The 21,416-nt window shown below is 39.3% G+C and overlaps 1 protein-coding gene across 5 annotated transcripts in view; it reads left to right on the top strand.

The window, feature by feature from the left end:
• The window catches only part of Kpna3 (karyopherin subunit alpha 3), a 74,083-nt gene that overhangs the window by 16,607 nt on the left and 36,060 nt on the right, over window positions 1-21,416 (top strand). For 3 of the 5 annotated variants that reach the window (XM_087586135.1, XM_087586132.1, NM_001014792.1), the window contains one exon: window positions 21,089-21,133. In XM_087586135.1, the coding sequence (XP_087442261.1) occupies window positions 21,092-21,133 (42 nt within the window). In that variant the 5' untranslated portion in view covers window positions 21,089-21,091. Of the gene's footprint in view, window positions 1-552; window positions 657-21,088; window positions 21,134-21,416 lie in introns of all 5 variants that reach the window. The other 2 variants (XM_087586134.1, XM_087586133.1) reach the window with 1 other exon arrangement.

Genomic DNA, 21,416 nt, shown 5'->3' with positions numbered 1-21,416 from the left:
TGCTCTTCCAGAGGTCCTGAGTTCAAATCCCAGCAACCACATGGTGGCTCACAACCATCTGTAATGAGATCTGATGCCCTCTTCTGGTGTGTCTGAAGATAGCTACAATGTACTTATATATAATAAGTAAATAAATTTAAAAAAAAAAAGGAAAAAGATACTTAGGCCTAGTTTTGCATACTTGGCATCTCTACACTCAGATGCAAGCTTCAAGAGGTTGGGAGTTCAAGACCAGACTGGGCAACACAGATGTACCAGCTAGTTTTATGTCAACTTGACACAAGGTACAGTCATCAGGAGAAACATCAAAAGAGAAAATGCCTCCATAAGATTGAGGCAAGCCTGTATAGCATTTTCTTAATTGGTGATTGATGGGGGAAGGCCTAGCTTATTGTGGGTGGGACCATCCCCGGCCTATGGTCCTGGGTTCTATAGGAAACCAGGCTGAGTAAGCCATGAGGAACAAGCTAGTAATCAGTACCCCTCCATGGCTTCTGCATCAGCTCCTGCCTCTAGATTTCCTGACTGAGTTTCTGCTCTGACTTCTTTCAGTGATGGACTACAATGCAGAAATGTTTCCTCCCCAACTTGCTTTTTTTTTTTTTGGTTCTTTTCTTCGGAGCTGGGGACCGAACCCAGGGCCTTGCGCTTCCTAGGTAAGTGCTCTACCACTGAGCTAAATCCCCAGCCCCCCCCCCCCCCCCAACTTGCTTTTTGGTCATGGTGTTGCAGCAATAGTAACCCTAATTAAGACAACAGATGATAAAGGCATTTCAGTTTAAGAAGTCAACGTAGTGTATACAGTTCTGACCTCCAACTCCCTAAAGTTAACCATTCCTCATATAATAAGACCTTAATAAAGTATATTTATTTAAAACATTTTAAAGCACTGGAGGATTAAAATTACCTTTGAGTGGTTTCTATTCATAAAAAAAAATGGCTATTTGGCGAAATTACAAATTGGTGGGGTTTTTGTCTACGAGTTCCTTATAATCCTGTTTAGGACAGAGTACACAGTATTACTGACGTGAACTATAAAACTAGAGTTCTAGAGACAGGATAGTGGACATCCTGGAAAAGAAGGTGCTGAGAAGAGAGTCCACACATGTATAGGATTGGCCAGCGGTGCAACTGTGAGCAGTGGTGCTCTGTAAGCTCGTGTGTACACATAATGCACGCCAGGGCTTTTAGTGCTCGGGTATTCCAAAAAGATTTAAGTTGCAGAAGGCAGTTTCTAATGAGAAGACCTAACATGAAAAGCCAGCATAGGATTTAGTGACTGCTTTAGATATCTGATTATCCTACAGGAAGACAAACACTGATACACTAGAACAGAAAGCACAATGGAATGGCTGTTTGTAATTATTTTTCATATAACTAAGGTCATAGACTTAAAAATCAAGTAAAATCAGCACTTATTAGTCAGTGCTCCAACTTGAACCCAGGGCCTTATGGATGCAAGGCAAACCACTAGCAACTGAGTTCTGTCTACAACCAAAATCAGCATTTTTCTTTGCTTTCTCTTTGACTCTTTTGAGGCGCAGTCTCACTGTGTGGCCCTGACTGACCCGGAAGTCACTATGTAGACTAAACTAGTCTTGAACTTTTAGGGACTATACCTCATAAACATTGGGATTAAAGGCATGTGTCACCACACTAGGTCCCCAAGCATTTTCAATAAAAGATGCAAGAGATCTGAAAGTTGAAACAAATTAATTGTGGTATATACATTGCGGACCTTCAGGCTTTTGTATGTAACATATTTGATGTTGTTATTTGCATTGTAATTGAACAGAAGGATAAGGCACAAATTGAATGGTACAACTGTATAGCAAATAACATTTTAAAAAAGATAGCCATTAAAGAACTATTGGGCTGAGAGATGGCAAAACAGAGTACTTAATACTCTTGGAGAGGACCAGAATTTGCTTGATCCACGTGATGGCTCACAACTGCCTACAACTCTAGTTTCAGGGAATCCGACACCTTTTCTGGGTTCTGTAGGTTTCTGCACCCACATGGTAAACATATATATATAATTAATGCTAAACAAAGAACTGTAGGAACAATACTTTTACTATACTGGCTCAGAGATAGTGATTCTAGTATGATTGTTTCTTTGCTGAGTTCTCTGTGGTCCAAGATCACATAGCTAGAGAATGGTAGACCTACTTATGTCTCTTCATGTAGCATTGGATCACCCTTGATATTAGTACTTAGAGCCATATATAGTGAACAGTGGAAGTTGAACTAGATCTGATTATTTAAAATTCACCCCAGAAATTGTCTGCATCATAAATACAGATCTAGTCAATGCCACCAAATTATAGCACTGGAAACAGCAGATACTGAGCCAGCAAAATCGCAGAGCCTGGTATCAGACACCTGTCATCCAAGTTTGAGAGGCTGAGGTAGTAAGACCAGCCCAGGGCCTGCCTCAAGGCCCTATCATACGGCCTTAGATTTTTTACAAAAGGCTCAACCTCAGAACCAGTAGGGGTCTGTAAAAGTCTGGAAGGTTCAAAGAAAGCACCATAGCAGATGATAGCTCTCATGATCTCCTGAGAGCTTCTGTGTTTTTTTTTTTTTTTTTTTTTTTTTTTTTTTTTTTTTTTTAGATTTATTTATTATTTATTATATATGAGTACACTGTAGCTGTCTTCAGATACACCAGAAGAGGGCATCGGATCTCTTTACAGATGGTTGTGAACCACCATGTGGTTGCTGGGAATTGAACTCAGGACCTCTGGAAGAGCAGTCGGGTGCTCTTAACCGCTGAGCCATCTCTCCAGCCCGAGCTTCTGTGTTTTAAAGGTAGAATCTTAGTACATTCATTCATTACCTGAGCATGAAGCTGAAGAACGATGAGTCACAGAAGATGGAGTAAGTCAGAAAGTCTCTAGAAAGACTGTGGGTTGTGGAAGGCCTCTGTGGTCTATTTCAGTCAGAGTATGCACCGTTTGTTCTCCTCATACCAGTCACACCAATGGCACCATCTTCCTCCTTGTCAACTCTGGCTCCTGTCCTTGTCTGGACTTTACTGCCTAACAAGATACGTAGGTACATATTCTGTGCCTAAGGTTTCTGTTGCTGTGATGAAACACTGACTACAAGCAAAGTCGGGGAAGAAGGGGTTTATTTGGGTTGTACTTCTACATTGTAGTCCATCATGAAGGAAATCAGGGCAGTAACTCAAGCAGTGCAGCAACCACGAGGCAGGAGCATGCAGAGGCCATGGAGGGGAGCTGCCTACTGGTTTGTTCTTCATGGCTTGCTCAGCCTGCTTTCTTACAGAACCCAGGACCAGCAGCCCAGGGGCTGACCCCATCCATAATGGCCCTCCCACATCAATCACTAAGAAAATGTCCTACAGCAGTAACATATGGAGGGAGGCATGTTTTAAAAGAGGTTTCCTTCTTTCAAGTTGACACAATATTAGCCTGCACAGTATATGTGGGTTTTTTCAGTTTGTATCAAGTTTAATTCACTAAGTTTTATTTTCAAGCAGCTTTACTGAAGGATAATTAACATAATAATAAATTGCATGTAAGGACATACATTTTGTCATTCATATGTGTATATCATGAACTGTCACCAAATCAAGATGACAGAAATACTTACAGTCCTTTAATTTTTGTGTGTGTGGAGGTGAAGGCCAGAAAAGGGAATTATATTCCATCCCCAGGAGAGCTACCCGATGTGGGTGCTGAGACTTAAACTCAGGCCCTCTGTAAGAGCACTGGGTGTTTTTGCCTCTGCACCTCTAATAATTAATCATACTTTGTATTTGTTCTTTTTAAAATTTGATTAGAATTCATCTTAAATTATTCCACAGTACTGCTCTAAGATTTTAAATTCTTGAGTCATTGAGTCCTGAATGAGCCACAGAGTGCTGGAGCCTGAGGAGTTTAGAAGAGCTGTCAGATCCCCTGGGACTGGAGTTGCTGATTGTTGTGAAAGCCATGTTCTCAACTGCTAAGCCATCCAAGTCTTACTTACTAGAAGAATTCTGTGCTCTGTCTCTCTTGGTTTTAAGCTATAGTTAGTGTCTAAGTGAGATGCAGTGAGGTATAGCAGATTGCAGGTTGACATAGTTTCCAGTTTCTAACTAGATTGCTGTTAACTGTGTTCATCACTGCCACATTTTCTTTTTTATCTGTAACTAACAGATGGAAAGTAGTTGATGGAAAAGGAGGTTTGGATGTTCCTATTTGCTTCTTAATTTCTTATACTGACAATACTTTTCAATTTTTATTTTCGTTATTTTTAATTGTAGAGGGGTATGTGTTTGTGTGTGTGTGTGTCTGTCTGTCTGTCTGCCTGCCTGCCTGCCTGTCTGCCTGTCTGTCTATGGGGTATATTCTGCCCAAGTAGGCCAAAGACATTAGGTCCCCCTGGACAATTGTGAACTGTCCCATGTGGATGCTAAGAACTGAATCCAGGTCCTCTGGAAAAGCAGCAAGTGCCTTTAACCACTGAACCATCTCTCCAACCCCTCTAGATAATACTTTTTGTGTTAAAGTAAAAATGTTTATTTTCCAGAGATAACACTGTAACACCGGTTTTTAAAAAAGGATATTTTTTGGTGTTCAGGACGCACTAAATGTAAGTGAAGGACTCTTAAGACATGTAAGGAAATGGACAGCTATTTTTCTCATTTTAGCTCCTCTCTTTTCTGTGTGTGTGTGCGTGTGTGTGCGCGCGCGTGTATGTGTGTCTGTGCACTGGAGAGTAAAGGTTTACACTTCTGTGTCTTAGTACTTGGTTAAAGGAAATCAGGGCTGGAAGCTGGAGGCAGGAGCTAATGCAGAGAGACTGTGGTGCTGCTTACTGACTTGCTCAACCTGCTTTCTTAAACATCTCAGGGGTGGCTCTACCCATCATGGGCTGGGCCCTCTCTCCCAAGAAAATGTTCTTCAGGGTTGCCCAAAGCCTGATCTTAGGGAGGCATTTTCTCAGTTGAGGTTCCCTCTTCCCCAATGACTCTAACTTGTGTCAGGGAGGGGAAGGGGAAGGGAGGGAAGGGAAGGGTCAGTCCTGCTGCAACAACAGGGCAGCTCAGCTCAGCCCAAGAGGGAAGGCCAGGCAAGGGGAAGGCGGATGATCTTCCTTCTGACAGATACTTTATATCTGCTGTTATGATCAGGGTGGTTGGGATGGGACTTGTCATAGCAGTTGAGGCAATCTGGACAGTTCTTCAGGTGAATAGTATAAGTAAAGAAGTAGGCTAAAAAATAGTAAAATTCATAGTCCAGTAAGGTACTTGTAGTCACCAATGAATATTAGTGCACTTTACGTAATTGGATGTACTATGCTTTATCTAACTGGTGGGGTGTTAGATTTACTTACACTAGCTGGCATCACCACAGCTAAGTGAGTATGTATTACATTGTGTCTTAGTTAGGTTTACTGTTGCAGTGATAAACATAGCGACTCAAAGCAGTTTGGGGAGGAAGGTTTTATTTCATTCACATTTTTCATGTAGCAGTTCATTGAAAGCAGGACAGGAACTCAATCAGGGCAGGAACCTGATATAGAGGCCATGGAGGGGTGCTGCTTACTGGCTTGCTCCTCATGGCTTGTTCAGTCTGCCTGCTTTCTTATACAACCTGAACCACTAGCCCAGGGGTGGCACCAACCACAATGGTGTAGGCCCTTCACATCAGTCACTAATGACAGCATACCACATAGGCTGCCTATAGCCTGATCTTAAAACATTTTCTCACTTGAGATTTTTTTCCTCTCAGATGTGTTTATCACTGCAACAGTAACGCTAACTAAAACACAGTGTAACACGTATTCACTCAGTTGTGGTGATGCTAGCTACTGTAACATGCTAACACCCTGTCATTGGATAAAGCACATTATGTAAGTGTATTAATACTCACTGGTGACACGCACATTACTGGTATGAATTAATTTTGCTAGTTTGTATCAGGTTGACATAAAAACTAGTCAGCACACATTGTGACATCAACATCACAGTAGCTATCTTGGCAGTAGACAGTAGGAGTATTTTGTTTTCATTAAGATGCGGATTGTACCAGATCTGTGGTGCATGTTGCATGGCTATATATTCAGAATATTATATATTTTGGTGTTTAGGGTCTACATCATTTGCCTTTTGCTCTGGTTACTACTAGAAGATAAATGTTTCAAATTTTGCATGGTCTCATTAGCACAAGCAGAGAACACAGACTATCCCAAGCTCATAATTCAAAATTATGAAACACAAGAAAATAAGCCTAAGTAACATGCAGACACTGAAACTAAAATGGACCAGGCAGGTTTGTTAAAATAAAACCATAAGATTAAAAGCTTAATAAGCAGAAGAAATGGAGTTTAAAATTGGAAAACCAAGTTGCAGACTGTGGAGAACAAAACATGGGTAATAAACATTGTTAACTAGTGACTTTGTAAAAGTGACGGATGCTCTTACTAGTGTTTAATATTTCTCTGAAACACTTTTTAGGTAGTTGTGTATCCTACCTTATTACTTAAAATAGGACAAAAATAGATGAAGGAAAATGATGAGTTCAGTTTGGAATATGATGGGATTTGTGGCCATTTCTTGGGGGTGATCCTGAGAGGTACTTTAATTAGCTCAGGGGAGAAGTATGGGCCTAAAATTAACATCGTTAGACTTGTGGAATACTCCCAAATCTGTTCATATAAATATAGCTGTCTATTTAAAGGAAGCTGTGCTTGAAGGGATGATTCAAGTCTGGATTTTAGAAGATCTGAAACCGTCTATCCATATTTACAAATCTGTGGATCCCCAAAGTAGATTGGTATGTTCTATGACAATGGAGACTGACTCTTAACAGACACAGGGTTTCTTTTTGTGTGATGGAAATATTCTAAAATAATGATTGAGGTAGTAATTTAACCCAGCACTAAATTTAGGTAATTCAGTGGGTGAATTATATGGTATGTGTATATTTCAAAGGAATTAGTGTTTTCATATTTTGACACTGATTAAACTTTGTAGAGAATATTTCCATTTATTAGAAAATTAGGTAGATGCTTCCTAATATAAATGTTTATAAACTACCTGGAAAGTATATATAAACTGCATAATTCAGAATTCATTAGGAAACCTCCAGATGGCCCATGGTTATTGGGATGTAGATGGTTTTAAAAGTATATATGATAACCTGGAATGGATTATTAGGGTCTGTAATAAGCTTTCGATACAACTTAAGGAAGAGCTACCAGGGTGGATGGAGAAGGAAGACCAAAAGGGAGGAAAGTTAGGTGTGTGGCATTATGAAAGTTATGAAATGAAAACTCAGAGTGATTTGAACAGAGCTGTGCAGACGTGGAGCCCAGTAAGGATTGTGATCCTCCCTTGCAAGGCTGCTGATCTTGGCAAGAACAGTGTCTATGGAGTTTCTGTACAGGATGGAATGAAGGTAGCGAAGACATGGTTTTGTAAAGAATTTGACTAAGAAAAACAGTGATCGGAAAACTTAAGAATTGTTTTTATGGGTGCACTTATGATGGAGGATAAGGATGACAAGGGAGAAGGTAAGTGAGGGGGCAGGAGAGGGTGCTAGGCTTGCATACAGGTAAGGGTCACTTGCTCAGCGTTTTGGTAGGAGGAGAGGAAACAGGATGTTTAGGGAGGAGATTCGAGGTGCCCGATAGGAAGTTGAGGTGGTTGCTACTATATGGCAATTTCTGTTTTCTACAAAGGAGGCTTTGGGGCTGAAGAGATGACCCAGTGTTAAGAGCACTTGCTGCACTTGGGGAAGTTCCTGGTTCAGTACCCAGCACCCATATTGGTTGGCTCCCAACTGGCTGTAACTTTAGGTCTAGGAATATCAGATACCTTTGGCCTCTCTAGGCATCCGCACTCATCATGAACATTCCTTCCAAATATCATATATACACAGAATTAAATATAAATCTTAAAAGACTCATAGAGGGCTAATCTGTTGTGAAAGAGGAGGAAAATAGAGGACTGGGGACTTGAGAAAAGTGGCTTTTGTGCAAAATCAAATCAAGAAGGTCTGCAAAGATTTCCCAACTGTGAGTTTTAGCCATTTAAATGAAGCTAAAGACCTAGAATTTTCAATACTTGATGGAAATTGAATAATTTCTTTTTTTATTGGGATACATAGCAACCTAACTTTTGGAGTGAGAGTGGAAACAATCCAGGGCTAACTTTCTGCCATAGCAATGAACAAGGAGAAGCAGAGGTACTGACTGATGTGTGGGAACTGAAAAGGCAGCCAGGAGGTACCTGACAGGCTGGGAGAGACTCAAGGCATATGGAGTCATGTAGTCTTTGCCACTGTAGGCCAGTTTGCCAAATGGCTAGTTAGCAGAAAATTGTTTAACACTTTAAATTGTATTTAGAAAAATTCAGTGCTGTTTCTAAGGACTGGGGCTTTCCAAAGTAAGCAGTGTTGGGCAGTTTAGTAGAGAATTACCCATTTCCTGTCAGTTGTTGTACACATCACAAGTTTGTGAATGAAATACAAAATATGCAAAATTCATCATCATTGGAATAGTTTGTGAATGAAATACAAAATATGCAAAATTCATCATCATCAGCCTCTGTAGGGCTCTGTGTGTGTGTGTGTGTGTGTGTGTGTGTGTGTGTGTGTGTGTGTGTGTGTGTTTAAACAGTATCTCATTTGCATTAGTCCTCCTGCCTTGGCTCTGCCTGGGATTACAGGTAATTGTCTCACTCTGTAGTTTAGTGTGACTTTGAACTTGTGATCCTCCTGCCTCAGCTTCCCAAGTGCCAGGTTCTAAGTATAAGCCACTAAGCTTTGCTGTAGCTGGCTCTTTTTTTTCCAGGTGGGGCCGGGTTGAGACAAGATTTTTCTTTTTTGGTTCTCCCCCCCACCCCCCGGAGCTGGGGACCGAACCCAGGGCCTTGCGCTTCCTAGGCAAGCGCTCTACCACTGACCTAAATCCCCAACCCCTGAGACAACCCTGGCTGGCCCTGAACTCACAGTTTCCCAAGTGCTAGGTTAAAGGCATACTACCACGACGCACAGTGGTAGGTGGTTTTTGAGGAAAAAACATTGGCACAGAATCTTGAGTCAAAGTTAAGAGTGGAAGTCTGTGTCTGGCCAGCCTCTTGAACAGGCTGTTAGAATAGTTGTCGAAGACACCAATAATATAATCATTACTTTGACCTGAAAGGAAAACTAAGCTGAGTCATTTGACAGTCTTTAGTGGCTATAAGAGAGACTGTCAGAAATGACAGTGACCACAAGAAGATGTCAGTAAATAATGTGGAAGTATATGGAGACATACGAGACATTGACCATCACAGGTGGAGTGTTGGGAGTGTAAGTTGTGGCCACTACAATGATGATTATAGGTAATATATATTGGGAACTTTCATTATATCACAGGCACTGCTCTTGTTAGAAACCTTCGCTGTAACCTGAATGATAAGGTCTTAGGAACCTTAGGAGGGTACTTTCATGAAGAAAAGAAACAGAGGGGAAGGGGAAGAGAAAAGGAGAGATGGAGAGAGAGACACAGAGAGATAGACACCCCAGTAGCTTTCCCCAGATAGCAGAGTTTATATATGTGGGGAATCAATGATACAGACCCAGGCTGACTCAGATGTGTCGTTGTCCTAGGGCAGTCTACTAATGTGTTTGTCTTGTACATGCACACTTAGTTTGCTGACTGATTCATTTGGTTTTCTTTAGCAGAAAACTGTTCAGTAGGACTTTGATGCTCTGCAATTTGGTGATGACTTCTATATTTTGTGTGTTAACCTAGAGCAGTAGGTAAATATGTGGTTCCATAATTAGCAATATCAGTATCTTTACTTGAGATTACTTTTATTTTGTTTTTAAATTTTTTATTTTTAAATTTCATGAACTCACTAATTAAACCCAACACCTTTCAAATAACATTAAACATGGACGTTAGCCAAACAAAAGTCTGTCTCTATAACTCAACGAACAATTATAGTAGACATTTGCAGTGGAAGCTGTGGAACTTTACATTATATTTATACCTATAGTATTGAATATATTTTATGTACTTACTTACTTGGTTTGATTTGTTTTTGGTACTGAGATCTTTTTAAAAATAAGTTTTAATACTGCCCTAGACCTGGTGCTTGGAAACACTCTGGATTGGAGCCAGTAGTCTGTTTTAATAAGCCATAGGATTCTGGGATAGCTAAGGTTTGAGAATTACTAACTCAAATCAAGTATAGCATGATAAGATGACACTGGAAAAGTATTGATACATGTTATCAGTAGGGTTTTGTTATTATTCATTTGTTTAGGACTACACTCTGAATTGAATTATAATGGTTAACTTTTACTATTTGTATTTTGTTGGCTGTAGCTTGTTGGTGTTTCTGGGCAAAAGCATCAGAACATCACAATTCTTTATGCATTTTTTTTTTTTTTGAACCTTTGGGTACTGGGTGTTGAATGAACCCAGGGCAATAGGTAAATGCTCTCTCTGCTGCTGATCTTTTCCAATCCAGCCCAAAGCAGTGTTTAACACAAGATGGATGGTGTGTATTAGTAGTGCTATTTTTCCTTTAAACATTTAAAAAAAAAACACGTGGTATTTCATACTCAAAAATAGCATAGACGATAATTCTTGACGCAATAGTAAAGCAGATTTCCACGAATCCAATACCTAGTTTCAGAACTAGAACCAGTAAGCTGAAAGCTAGCTATATTTTCCTCTCTGGTCCTATAGCTTCTCTCCCAGAAATAAATACCCATCACAAACTTGTTTAAACCATTACTTTTCTTTTCTAGATTTATCATACATGCTTGTATACAGAAATTGTATATAGTAGTGACCAATTTTGCTTTTCATAAAACTAACGTGGAAAAAAGCTTCATTAATTTTCAGTGTTGAAAAATTATTGTTACAGTTCCTTAAATTTTGTTTTTATGTTTGGTATTACATACCAGGGCTGCCCTCAAACTGTTTGTCTTGTGGCACATACATGCAAGAATTCGAGTAAAGTGGAATGTCTTTTAGGGTGATTTTTAATGTCACCAATTTTTACCAGATTGTTTCTGGTAAGTGATTGCACTGGCATTCATCATTGCTCCACATCTTCCGGGACACTTGGGTATGCTATATTTGTTGAGCCATAAGTCACTCTAGGTTTATGGAGCTTTAATTCACACACCATTCAGTTCACTCATTGTGTGCTACTCAGCAGCTTTTGGTGTATTCTAAGAGTTGTGAAACTATCAAAACCAATGTTAGGATGTTCTCGCCATCACAGAAGATGTCTTAGCATCCTTTAGCCTCGCCTGCCATTTCCTGTCCCTCCTCTTCACATCTCCCACTTCCCTATATCTAAAGATATTAATCTTTCTGCCTGTAGATGCCAAGTCTGGATATTTATAGAGATGGGATTATATAACATGTGTCTTAAAGTTCTTGGATGTTACTAGTTTGTATTTTATTCCTTTTGTTGTAACACAGTTAATGAATATATAATAAGAATATATAAAAGAATATATAATAAGAATGTGTTTGTTGATGAATTTCAGTTTCTCCAAGTCCTTCTAATATATACCTGCTTTTGCATGTGCTTTCCCACTGAGCTGCAACACTAGAATTCCTTTTAAAAATTTAGTCATCCTGTGGGGCTGCAACTCAGGTGAATGTGCGTTTCTCTGATATGTGTACTGGTCATTGTCTCCTTTGGAGAAATGACTGTTTAGGATTCTGCTATGCTTTAATGGTGTTGCTTGTCTTTTTACTACTTAGTGGTAACTGTAAAATCCACTATCTCTTCTAGTTACAATACAAGTCCCTTGTTAGGTTTATATGATATGCAAACCTCCCAATATGGGGGGCGGCGTTTATGAGGTTTATAATGTCACATTCTGTTTGTGATGTTAGAAATCAGTGATAATCGTTGTGTGGATCCTTCAGGTTACTTAGTTGTGATGACCCTGGGATTCTGTCATTCCTTCTTTGATACAATTCTGAGTTTGAAGGTAACATGTTCTTTTAGAAGGTTGATGTCTTATTGCCCTATGTATGGCTTTCATCCATCGCTCTTCAGAAGTAGCTTTGTAATGAATACCATGAAACATGTATGCCTGTTTGGTGGCAGTCCTTAAAGGGCACCAGCACAAAATAACACCATGCAATTAATCCCCACCTATGACTACCGGAGAGGGCAGTTTTATGTCCTTATACAGTCCACAAAACGAAGTTGAATCTGGAAATAATTTTGTCTTTCACCACCCTTTGCTAGTCACAACGCTAGGGAAACAGTTGATAGATCAGGGAGCAAGTTTAATGTGGCTGTTTATGTTGTTAATTGAGGTACAATTTTTATTCCATACTCTGAAGTATCAGTTTGGTTTTTAGTTAGCTTACAAGTATGTGACTCCATATGGTATGGTACTTTACTGAAGTGGTTGATTTATTTTATTCTTAGGCTGTGTTTATCAGAGACTTCTGATGCCCCAGAACCACCTGAGTGTTTATGTTAACAGTATGATTTAAACAGATTCTCTTTTTTCCCTCACCAGTTTCTGTTAAAGGCCTATAGTTTTTAAAAGGTAAAATTGTTAATAAACAAGACCAATAAATGTATAATAAAATTTATAAAGCCCATGTATAGGCAAAAATAAAAGGACTGTCTTTGGATATAGTTTGTTTCACTTTGCTTCACTCTAACTCCTTTTAGGGTCCTTTCCCCTGGTGTCCTGTATGTGTACTTGTGCTTGTTTTTGACTTTACACTTGGGGTTTGTTGACATCTTTCCTCTTATTCTTTTTTTAAATACTGTCTGTCTTTTGTTTGCTTGTTTTTGTTTTATACACGGTTTCTCTCTGCATCGCCTTGGCTGTCCAAGAATCTATAGACCAGTCTGACCTCCAACTCAGAGAGCCTTCTCCATCTGCCTCCTGAGTGCTGGGTTTAAAAGTAGGCCCCATAATCACACCAGGCTGCTTATTGACTTCATGAATGTGTCTTTGTTTTCTTTTCAGTTATACACAATTTTAAGCTGTTGTCTCTTTAATACTGCTTCTGTTTATTGCCTTTATCTCTTTGGATCCTGAGTAACAGGATTTTTTTTTTTCTTTTCTTTTTTTTCGGAGCTGGGGACCAAACCCAGGGCCTTGCAATTGCTAGGCAAGCGCTCTACCACTGAGCTAAATCCCCAACCCCGAGTAAACAGGATATTAAGTAATTTATTGAACCTGCGGGGTTTTTTTTTTTCTTTTTCATTTATTTTTATGTCTTATAGTTACTGGTTGTTGCTCCCTCCTTTTCCCTCCTCTTTTTTTATTTATTCCTTCTCATCTCCCTTCTCTTATTTCCCTCTCCTCTCTCTCCTTTCCTCCTTCCTCCCTTCCCACCTTTCCACAGAATCTCAGTATAAAGCACATACTGTACTTCAATTTAGGATCCTTCTAATACAGCCACCAGAGTGCTGACTCACAGGCATGAACACAACACTGAACTCCTAAGGGGTAACTCCTTCTAACATAAATTTTTATTTTTTAAATCTGGGGTGTGTGTGTGTGTGTGTGTGTGTGTGTGTGTGTGTCTCAGAGGACAACTTGTGTGTGTGTGTGTGTGTGCGTGCGTGCGTGCCTGTCTGTCTGTCTGTCTGTTTGTCTGTCTCAGAGGACAACTTGTGAGAGTTGGTTCTCTGCTCCGGTGTGGGTCTTCAGGAGGAGTCTCTACAAATACCATGGCCAGCAGAGTTGATCCATGTGAGTGAGACAAGAAGGAAGTCTGGTTCAGCATGACTCGGTAGCTGGTGTTGTTTCAAACTTCTAGAGTCTGCCACTAGGCAGTTTATTTTAGGCATATTTAAGTACAACTCAATTTGGAAAAAAGTTTCTTGGTGTAACATAATCTTGTGTGCACAGTAAAGCTTAAACATTAATTACATTGAAACTCTTTTCAAAGTACATGTCACTTCCATAAAAATGGGTTGTATAGATAGACTACATGTGCCGTCTTCAGGGCCCGGGATGAGGAGAGGACCTGGTGTAGCTTCATTCATACAAATAGTACAGAGTTTACCAGGCTACTGACCACATCTTTTCCCAGCCTTCTGAGTGAAAACAGGTTATACATTTTCTCTTTTGAAGAGGCAGCCATGTGTGTTCTAACATTCCTGGTTTTCCCAGTGCTTCTCTGTGAGCACAAGGGTCCTGTGCCTTCTGCCAGTCCTAGGGATTGAACTTGGGTGGCAAATTGCTTTTACCTGCCAAGCCATCTCATGCCCCTCCTGATTTACTTAAACTTTATAAAATCTGTATTGAACTACAACAAAACTACTGTACAATCAAGTATCAGTTAAGTTGGTATTTTTACATTTTATAACTTAATTCTAGTATTATAGAGTATTATAATTAATGAAGTCACATTTTTCTCTTTTGTTCTTGCCAGTCTTTCTGATCTTTCATTATGATTCTGCTTATTATGGTTTATTTCCTAGTGCATAGGGACATGATTAATCCTCGGAGACTTCTCTTTAGCAAACGTCCAGTCTGCCTATAGTAGAAACAGTTTGTTGAGACCATTTTGAAGTTCTGACTAAGTGAGTCTTAGTGTTTACCTCTGCAGCTTTAGTCTGTGGTAGGCCTTAGTTTTGTTCTCAACAACAAGGATGAGATGGTCAAGTTCCTCCTCATGTGAGCTTACAACTTTTCCTCAGGCTCAACCTGATGCTGCTGCTGTCTAGAAGTTCAGCAGCATATTCCAATTTTGTTTGTTTTAAATAAAATGTAGTTAAGGAAAAGCAGCCCTCTCAGAACTTATTCCAGAAGTTACTGGTTTTTTTATTATTAAGAAGACAGTTTTACTTGAGATGTTTTCTTAAAACTCTCTGTAGTGGCATTGTCACACTTTTGTTCTCCACAATCCAAACCTCAACCCTGAAGTTTTAAGTTTGGAGAGTTTCCAAATAAGGTACATTGTGGTCTTCAGAGAGGCAGAACTGATAGGAGAGAAGGGAATGGAGTGTGGAGGACATGTGCTAGGGTCAGTGGCTTCATTTTGGAAGCTGAGAAGTTCCACAATGCCCGTTGGCTGGGTGGAGAGCCAGGGAAGCCAGTAGTGTGCCTCAGAGTGAGGCTGTTGGCCCAGGAGCTAAGGCTAGGGAAGGGCGGGCAGACTGCTGTGAGTCCAGAGAATAGGATATGTGCTCACAGGCAGAGAAGGAAGTTGTCCCAGACCTAGGCTGAAATCTGCCCATCCCTTGCCTTTCTGTTCTATATATGGATAGCCAGTTTATTGGCTGGTGCATGCCTGTGTTACTGATAAATAGTTCTCACTCAGCTTACCAACAGATGCTACTGTCCATTGAAACATCTTTATAGATATACCCTAGACCGCTCAGTTGATAAAAAGTGAAGCTACCTGGAGAAGAGTGACCTCGGGGCCTACTATAGCACTGAGAACTTTACCAGCTATGTGATCATACCTTAGCTTAATAAATTGACAACCAGATTTAAAATCACAAAAATCGTACTTGAGATTAATTGATAAGAGTTTGAAGTCTGTTTTTAAATTCTTAGTCAGTTTTCATATACTACGGCAAAGTACTCCAGATAATGAATTTCCAGGAGGAAAAGGTTATTTATATTTAGCTTATGACTCCAGAGTTGGAGTTCATGTTTTTTTGTTTGTTTCTTTTTTTTCTTTTCTTTTATTGGATATTTTCTTTATTTACATTTTGAATTTTATTCCTTTTCCTGGTTTCCTCTTCGGAAATGCCCCCCATCCCATACCCCCACCTCCTCCCTCCATGAGGGTGCTCCCTCACCCACCCACCCACTCCCTTTCACCTCCCTGCCCTGGCATTCCCCTACACTGGGGCATCGTGCCTTCACAGGACCAAGGGCCTCTTGGAGTTCATTCATTGTTATTTGGGCCTGTGGTAACACAGTACATCATGGTGGGAGTGTATGGTAGAGGAAGGCCTGTTTATTCATGCAGTAGAAAAGCAAAAAATTGTTAGAGGGAGGCCACATCCTTAATAGCCTAACTTTTCCCCATTACATTCTGCTTCTTAAAGACTTCTGACTCCCCAATAATACCACAGACTGGGGTATTTTGTGATCAACTTACCCAAATCATGCCATTAGCCTGAAGCCCTTTAGTCCCAGAGCAATGTTCCACCGTATGGATGTGTCACAGTTTAAACTGGGGAAGACACTTGATTTGTTGCCAGGCTTTGACTACTAGGAATAAAGCTGTTGTAAACATTGGGGTATGCGTTTCTTGTGAAAATAAGGTCCATTCTTGTAGGATCAATGCTTAGAAGTCAATTTCTGGGTCTTATGGTAATTGAATGTTTAGTTTAAGAATGTCAAATTGTTTTTGAATTATTGCTCTGTTTTATATTCCCCAATAATATATGAAACTTCTTCATCTTGCCAGCATCTGGTATCATCACAAGCTTGTCTGTCTGTCTGCCTGTCTGTCCGTCCAAAGGGCAGTCCCAGGGATTTGGATAAGAATTGTTTTGTGAAGCCATATATTATGAATATGGACAGAACTGACTCCTCTACCTTATGCTTTTCTAGACTTATATAATCACTGGGTTCATTTTAAAGTAAAAATTGGGAATTGTGTGCAGGTTTGGAGGTCAGAGGACAGCTTTGAGCATTGAGCCTCACCTTCTACCTTATTTGGTCCCTTCCTTCCATTCTGCATAGGAATTCTAGGATTACAAATGTGTGTGCAACTTGCCTTATCTGGATTTATGTAAATTTGGGACTTCCAAGCTCAGGTCCCCCTGTTTGCATGGCAAACACTTTATCCACTGAGCCATCTCCCCTTGATTCTCCATTGACTTCTTTTATCATGTATGTAATTTCTCTATACAAGTCTTGCTTATGTCTTGTTAGATTATAGAAATTCAGCCTGATTTGACCACAGCTGTCTTGCTAACTAATGTTTTCCCCACCAGGTGTTTCTGTGTCCCACTAGATGAGGGAAGTTAAATGATATGAGGAGCTGGTGAGATGCTCATTTGGTATACATGGAGAGAGACAGACAGACACAGACTGCATTCTAATAGAGGAAAAAAGTGTAGTTCTCGTCTATAGTTAATGTGTTTTATCCCCTCGAGATGATCTGCCACTAAACCTGGTGTCTATCTAGGCTGCTTACTAGCAGATGCCAGTGATCCTCCTGTCTCCACCACCCTACCAGCCAATGCTGAGGTTACAAATGGAGCTAGCTACTCCTGGCTTTTTATGTGGGTGCTGAGAATCCAAACTCACATCTTCCTGCTTACACAGTAAGCACTTGTACCCACTTGGTTTTCTCCTCTTTGGCCTTTCCTAACTCACATGCACATGTTAATATGCCTATTGTCTATGGCCTAATGTTGTCAGGCTTAGCATCTAGACATCTTCTGTCTTTGAGTAGAAGAATCTGTAAAACATGTCTTGTGAGCCTCCAGTAAATTGTAGCTTGATATGTTTACTGGATATGTAAATTTTTCAAAGGTTAAAACTATATTTTAAATTTCACTGCCTTATTTTTCATTGTTAATTTAGAAGTATAGTTTTGTATTTATTTATTTATTTATTTATTTATTTATTTTGGTATTTATATTTTTATTTCGCTACTTCACTGAACTTAGATCCAGAAATCTTTGATAGGTTCTTTGGTATTTTCTATATGCTGGCTGCAAATAGGAGCTGTTGCATTTGAGTTTTGTTTTGTTGTTGATGCATTCCACTCTGTGTGTGTTTACTTCCTTTTTCTACCTTATTTTACATTATAATGCCAAGAACTCCTGGCATGATAATATTGAATAAGAACTGTGAAATCTTTATCTTGCTCTCAGTCTTAGGAGGAAAATATTCAGACTTGTGCTCTCAAATATGTTAAGTTTCTTTCCCTTTTTATTTGATTTGAAGTTCTCCTTTTGCAATATTTTTGAAAGTTTTTATTGTGAATGGGTTTAGTGCTTTGTTTTTAAGGCAAGGTTTTGCTCTGTAGCCCTTACTGGTCTGGAACTCCCAGGGAGCAGCCTGCTGGGATTGAAGGTGTGTGCCACCATGTCCAGCTGGCAATAGACTTTTTCAAATATCTTTATCTTTTTTGTTTATTAATATGGTTCACAATGATTAGTTTTCAAATACAAAACCAGTCTTGGATTCTGGAATAAAGTCCATTTACTAATGATGTATATTTTTTTTTGTACGTGATGTCCCTCTGTACCTGTGGTAACTATGTTCTACCTTTACTGGTGCCTGAAACCATGGATATAATATTATACCTTGTATATAATGATGAACTTACATTCCTCCTATAGACATCCTGATGATTCGAGTTTAGTTTAACAAATTGGGAACACTAAGAGTACGAATAGCTTAAAAGCAGTTAAAACAATATATTGTAATAACTGTTATGTGACTTCTGTATCTCCTAACATAACCTTATCATATTGTACTTCTGTGATGATCTGAGGTGCCTACGTAATGAGATTAGATGAAATGAGGTGAGGATCTGAAGGCCATTGGGGATTTTAATACAGCGTTGGAATACCACGTAAGGGTTACCTGAACACTGTACAGGGTCACAACAGTTGATGTGATGGCTAACGTGTTAAGTAATAATCAGACGGGTAGGACAAAGGGATGATTTATGTGATAGGCAAGAAGTAGCATTTTATTATGCTGCTCAGAATGGTACAGAATATTTTTGCGATTTTTGTATATTGTATGCTTTTGTGTAAACATGTATGTGCTTATTGGCATATGAGTTGAGTAGGGACCAGAGGAGGACTTTCATGTTCTGCTCTGTCACCGTCTGCTTTATTCCCTTGAAACAGAGTCTCTCATTGAACCTGAAACTTGTCATTTCAGCTAGGCTGACTGTTGAGTTGCTGGGGCCATCCTCTCTCTACCTCCTTCTAATCTCCTAATGCTGGGGCTTCAGACATGTATGACCATACCCAGGGTGGGGTGTGGGTGTGTGTGTGTGTGTGTGTGTGTGTGTGTGTGTGTGTGTGTAGTAAGATCTGGGGTTTTAATTTCATGTGTGCACACTTATGCAAACAACACTCTTACCTACTGACCCATCACCTCAGCCCCTATTTAATATTTTAGTCTGTGGTTGACAGTGGGGGTAACTAAAGACTTGGAAAACAAAACTCCTGGAATGAAAGAGCTACTATATGTTGACTATTATTTAGCAATTTTTTTGTTAAGGGTTTTCAGATCTATTTACACAGGAGATATTGGCTTGCAATACTCTTGTCTTATTTTTTGGAAAGATGTGGATAACTGATGTTAGGGTTCTACCGTGTCTCCAGACTTTAGAAAACTTCTACATTTAAATCTTCTGAGCTTTGATAGGAAACAAATTTTAATTTCAGTATTAGTTGTAGTATTGTTAACTTACTTTCTCTGTTGGGTAAGACATCGTCGTTTGTTTTCAGAAGTTCACTCAGTTCATCTAAATTAACAAATGTATATGTGTTTCCAGTTACTCCTTATTCTTGTGATGTTATAGACTGAAGTCTTTTCTGTCTTTTTGATTTGCAGTATAAGTAGTCTGTATCCTCCTTTGCTGTAAACCATGTTAAAGGCAGTGACCATCATTCATGCAATAGTCCGAAAGTTGGGTTGTCTTGAAATTTCCTTCTCCAAACAAATTAGTTCTTTACTTTTTAATTCAGCATCTCTAAAGTTTCCAGTGCATAGGTAGAATGTAGTCTTTTCTTTTTACCAGAATTTAACATGAATAGCCATTTGGCCTAGTTCCTATAGAATCTTTGTCCCCCTAAGGAACTTTATGAACACAATGTTTATTGTCTGTATTTCTGCTGGCATTCTAGTTTCCTAGGCTCCTAGCCGTATAGCTGACTGCTCTGTAGCACCTATTTCTAATAATGTTAAATTCCTCCTGCAGACCAGGTCCAACCGTCTGTCTGTATCCATGGGTTGTTAGAGCAACTGTGATCAAGTACCTCAAAGAAATAACTTAAGTAGGCAGAATTTATTTTGATACATGGATTGAGGGGATGGAATCCATCATAGTAGGAAAGGCATGTAGCAGAAACATGAGGCAGCTGCTTGTATATGACAAGGATGTAATCAGCAATTTTCATGTTACTTTAAACTATCAGTAAAGAGATAATTCATTGGTTATAAGCCTCATCTGACTGACTTCAGCAAAACTATAATTTACTGGAGGAGTGAGGCAGCTTATGGGTGAGGATATGGACAGTGTTGATTCTGTGTCCATATCTTTGAAAACTTAGTGTCACCTTGTTGCTTAGGACTTAGGTTATTACAGGTAATTGTTCTGCTCTGTGTGGTATTTGCTAGGAGACAAGATAGGAGGGAGTGAGGTGGCAATTTAGATTTCCTACAAACAATATGCTAAAGAGAGGATATAACTCTACACAGACACACACACATACCCCCAACACCACCACCAAAACAAAAAACGTGGGTGCTATTTGGATAGAACAGTGGATTATGATAGTCAAGCCAGATCACAATTTACATGAATCAACCAGTAGATATTTAATAAAACACTGTCAGCTTTTTAGCTAATTACTGTTCATTGTTTAAAAAGATTGGTCAGGTAAATACAGTGGCGTGTGCTTGTGATCTTAGAACTTGCGAGGAGGCCGATGTAGGAACAGTTTGATTCAAGACCAGCCTGGGCTATGTGGTAAGAGTTTGTCTCAAAAACAAACAGATTAAATGAATATATGAATCAAGTTTTTATTTTAAGATTAAATTGGGGGCTGGAGAGATGGCTTAGTAGTAAGAGCACTGGCTGCTCTTCCAGGGGATCCAGAGTCAAGTGCTAGCACCCACATGGTTGCTCATACACACCTGTAACTAGTCCTAGGTGAGCCCTCTTCTGACCCCCACGGGCATTGCCTGCAGTTGTACACAGCCATATATATATATATATATATATATATATATATATATATATATATATATATATATTTTATTATTATTGCAAGCATAACATATAAAATAAAAAAAAAAAACCTCAACTTGTTCCAAAAAAGATTATTTTGGTTCTAAACAGAAGACACCAATTGTATATTAACAGTATTAAAGTCTTGGTACTAAAGTAATCTTACTTTTCTTTGTAGACAATGCGAAGACACAGAAATGAGGTGACAGTGGAACTCCGGAAGGTAAGGAGACTATGTATTTAAAAAAAACCCAAAGCAATTAAGACATTGTTCTGGCTGGGGATGTGGCACCTAAGTCCTGTGATCTCAGCGTTTGGGAGGTAGATGCAGGAAGATGGAGATCAAGGTCATCTAAAGTCACTAGCTGAAAATGACAAAGCTTTTAACCATTATGCTGTAATAGGTCTGAATGTAAATGTTCAGTGAGTAATAGTTTATGAGAATCAGTTTAATACTTATTACTGGTAATAAGTAATTTTCTCCACTTTGACATATTATATTAAAC

This window comes from Rattus norvegicus, chromosome 15 (assembly GCF_021556685.1).
Source record: "Rattus norvegicus strain SHRSP/BbbUtx chromosome 15, alternate assembly SHRSP_T2T, whole genome shotgun sequence".
Taxonomy (NCBI): domain Eukaryota; kingdom Metazoa; phylum Chordata; class Mammalia; order Rodentia; family Muridae; genus Rattus; species Rattus norvegicus.
This window is presented reverse-complemented; position numbering and strand designations above follow the sequence as displayed.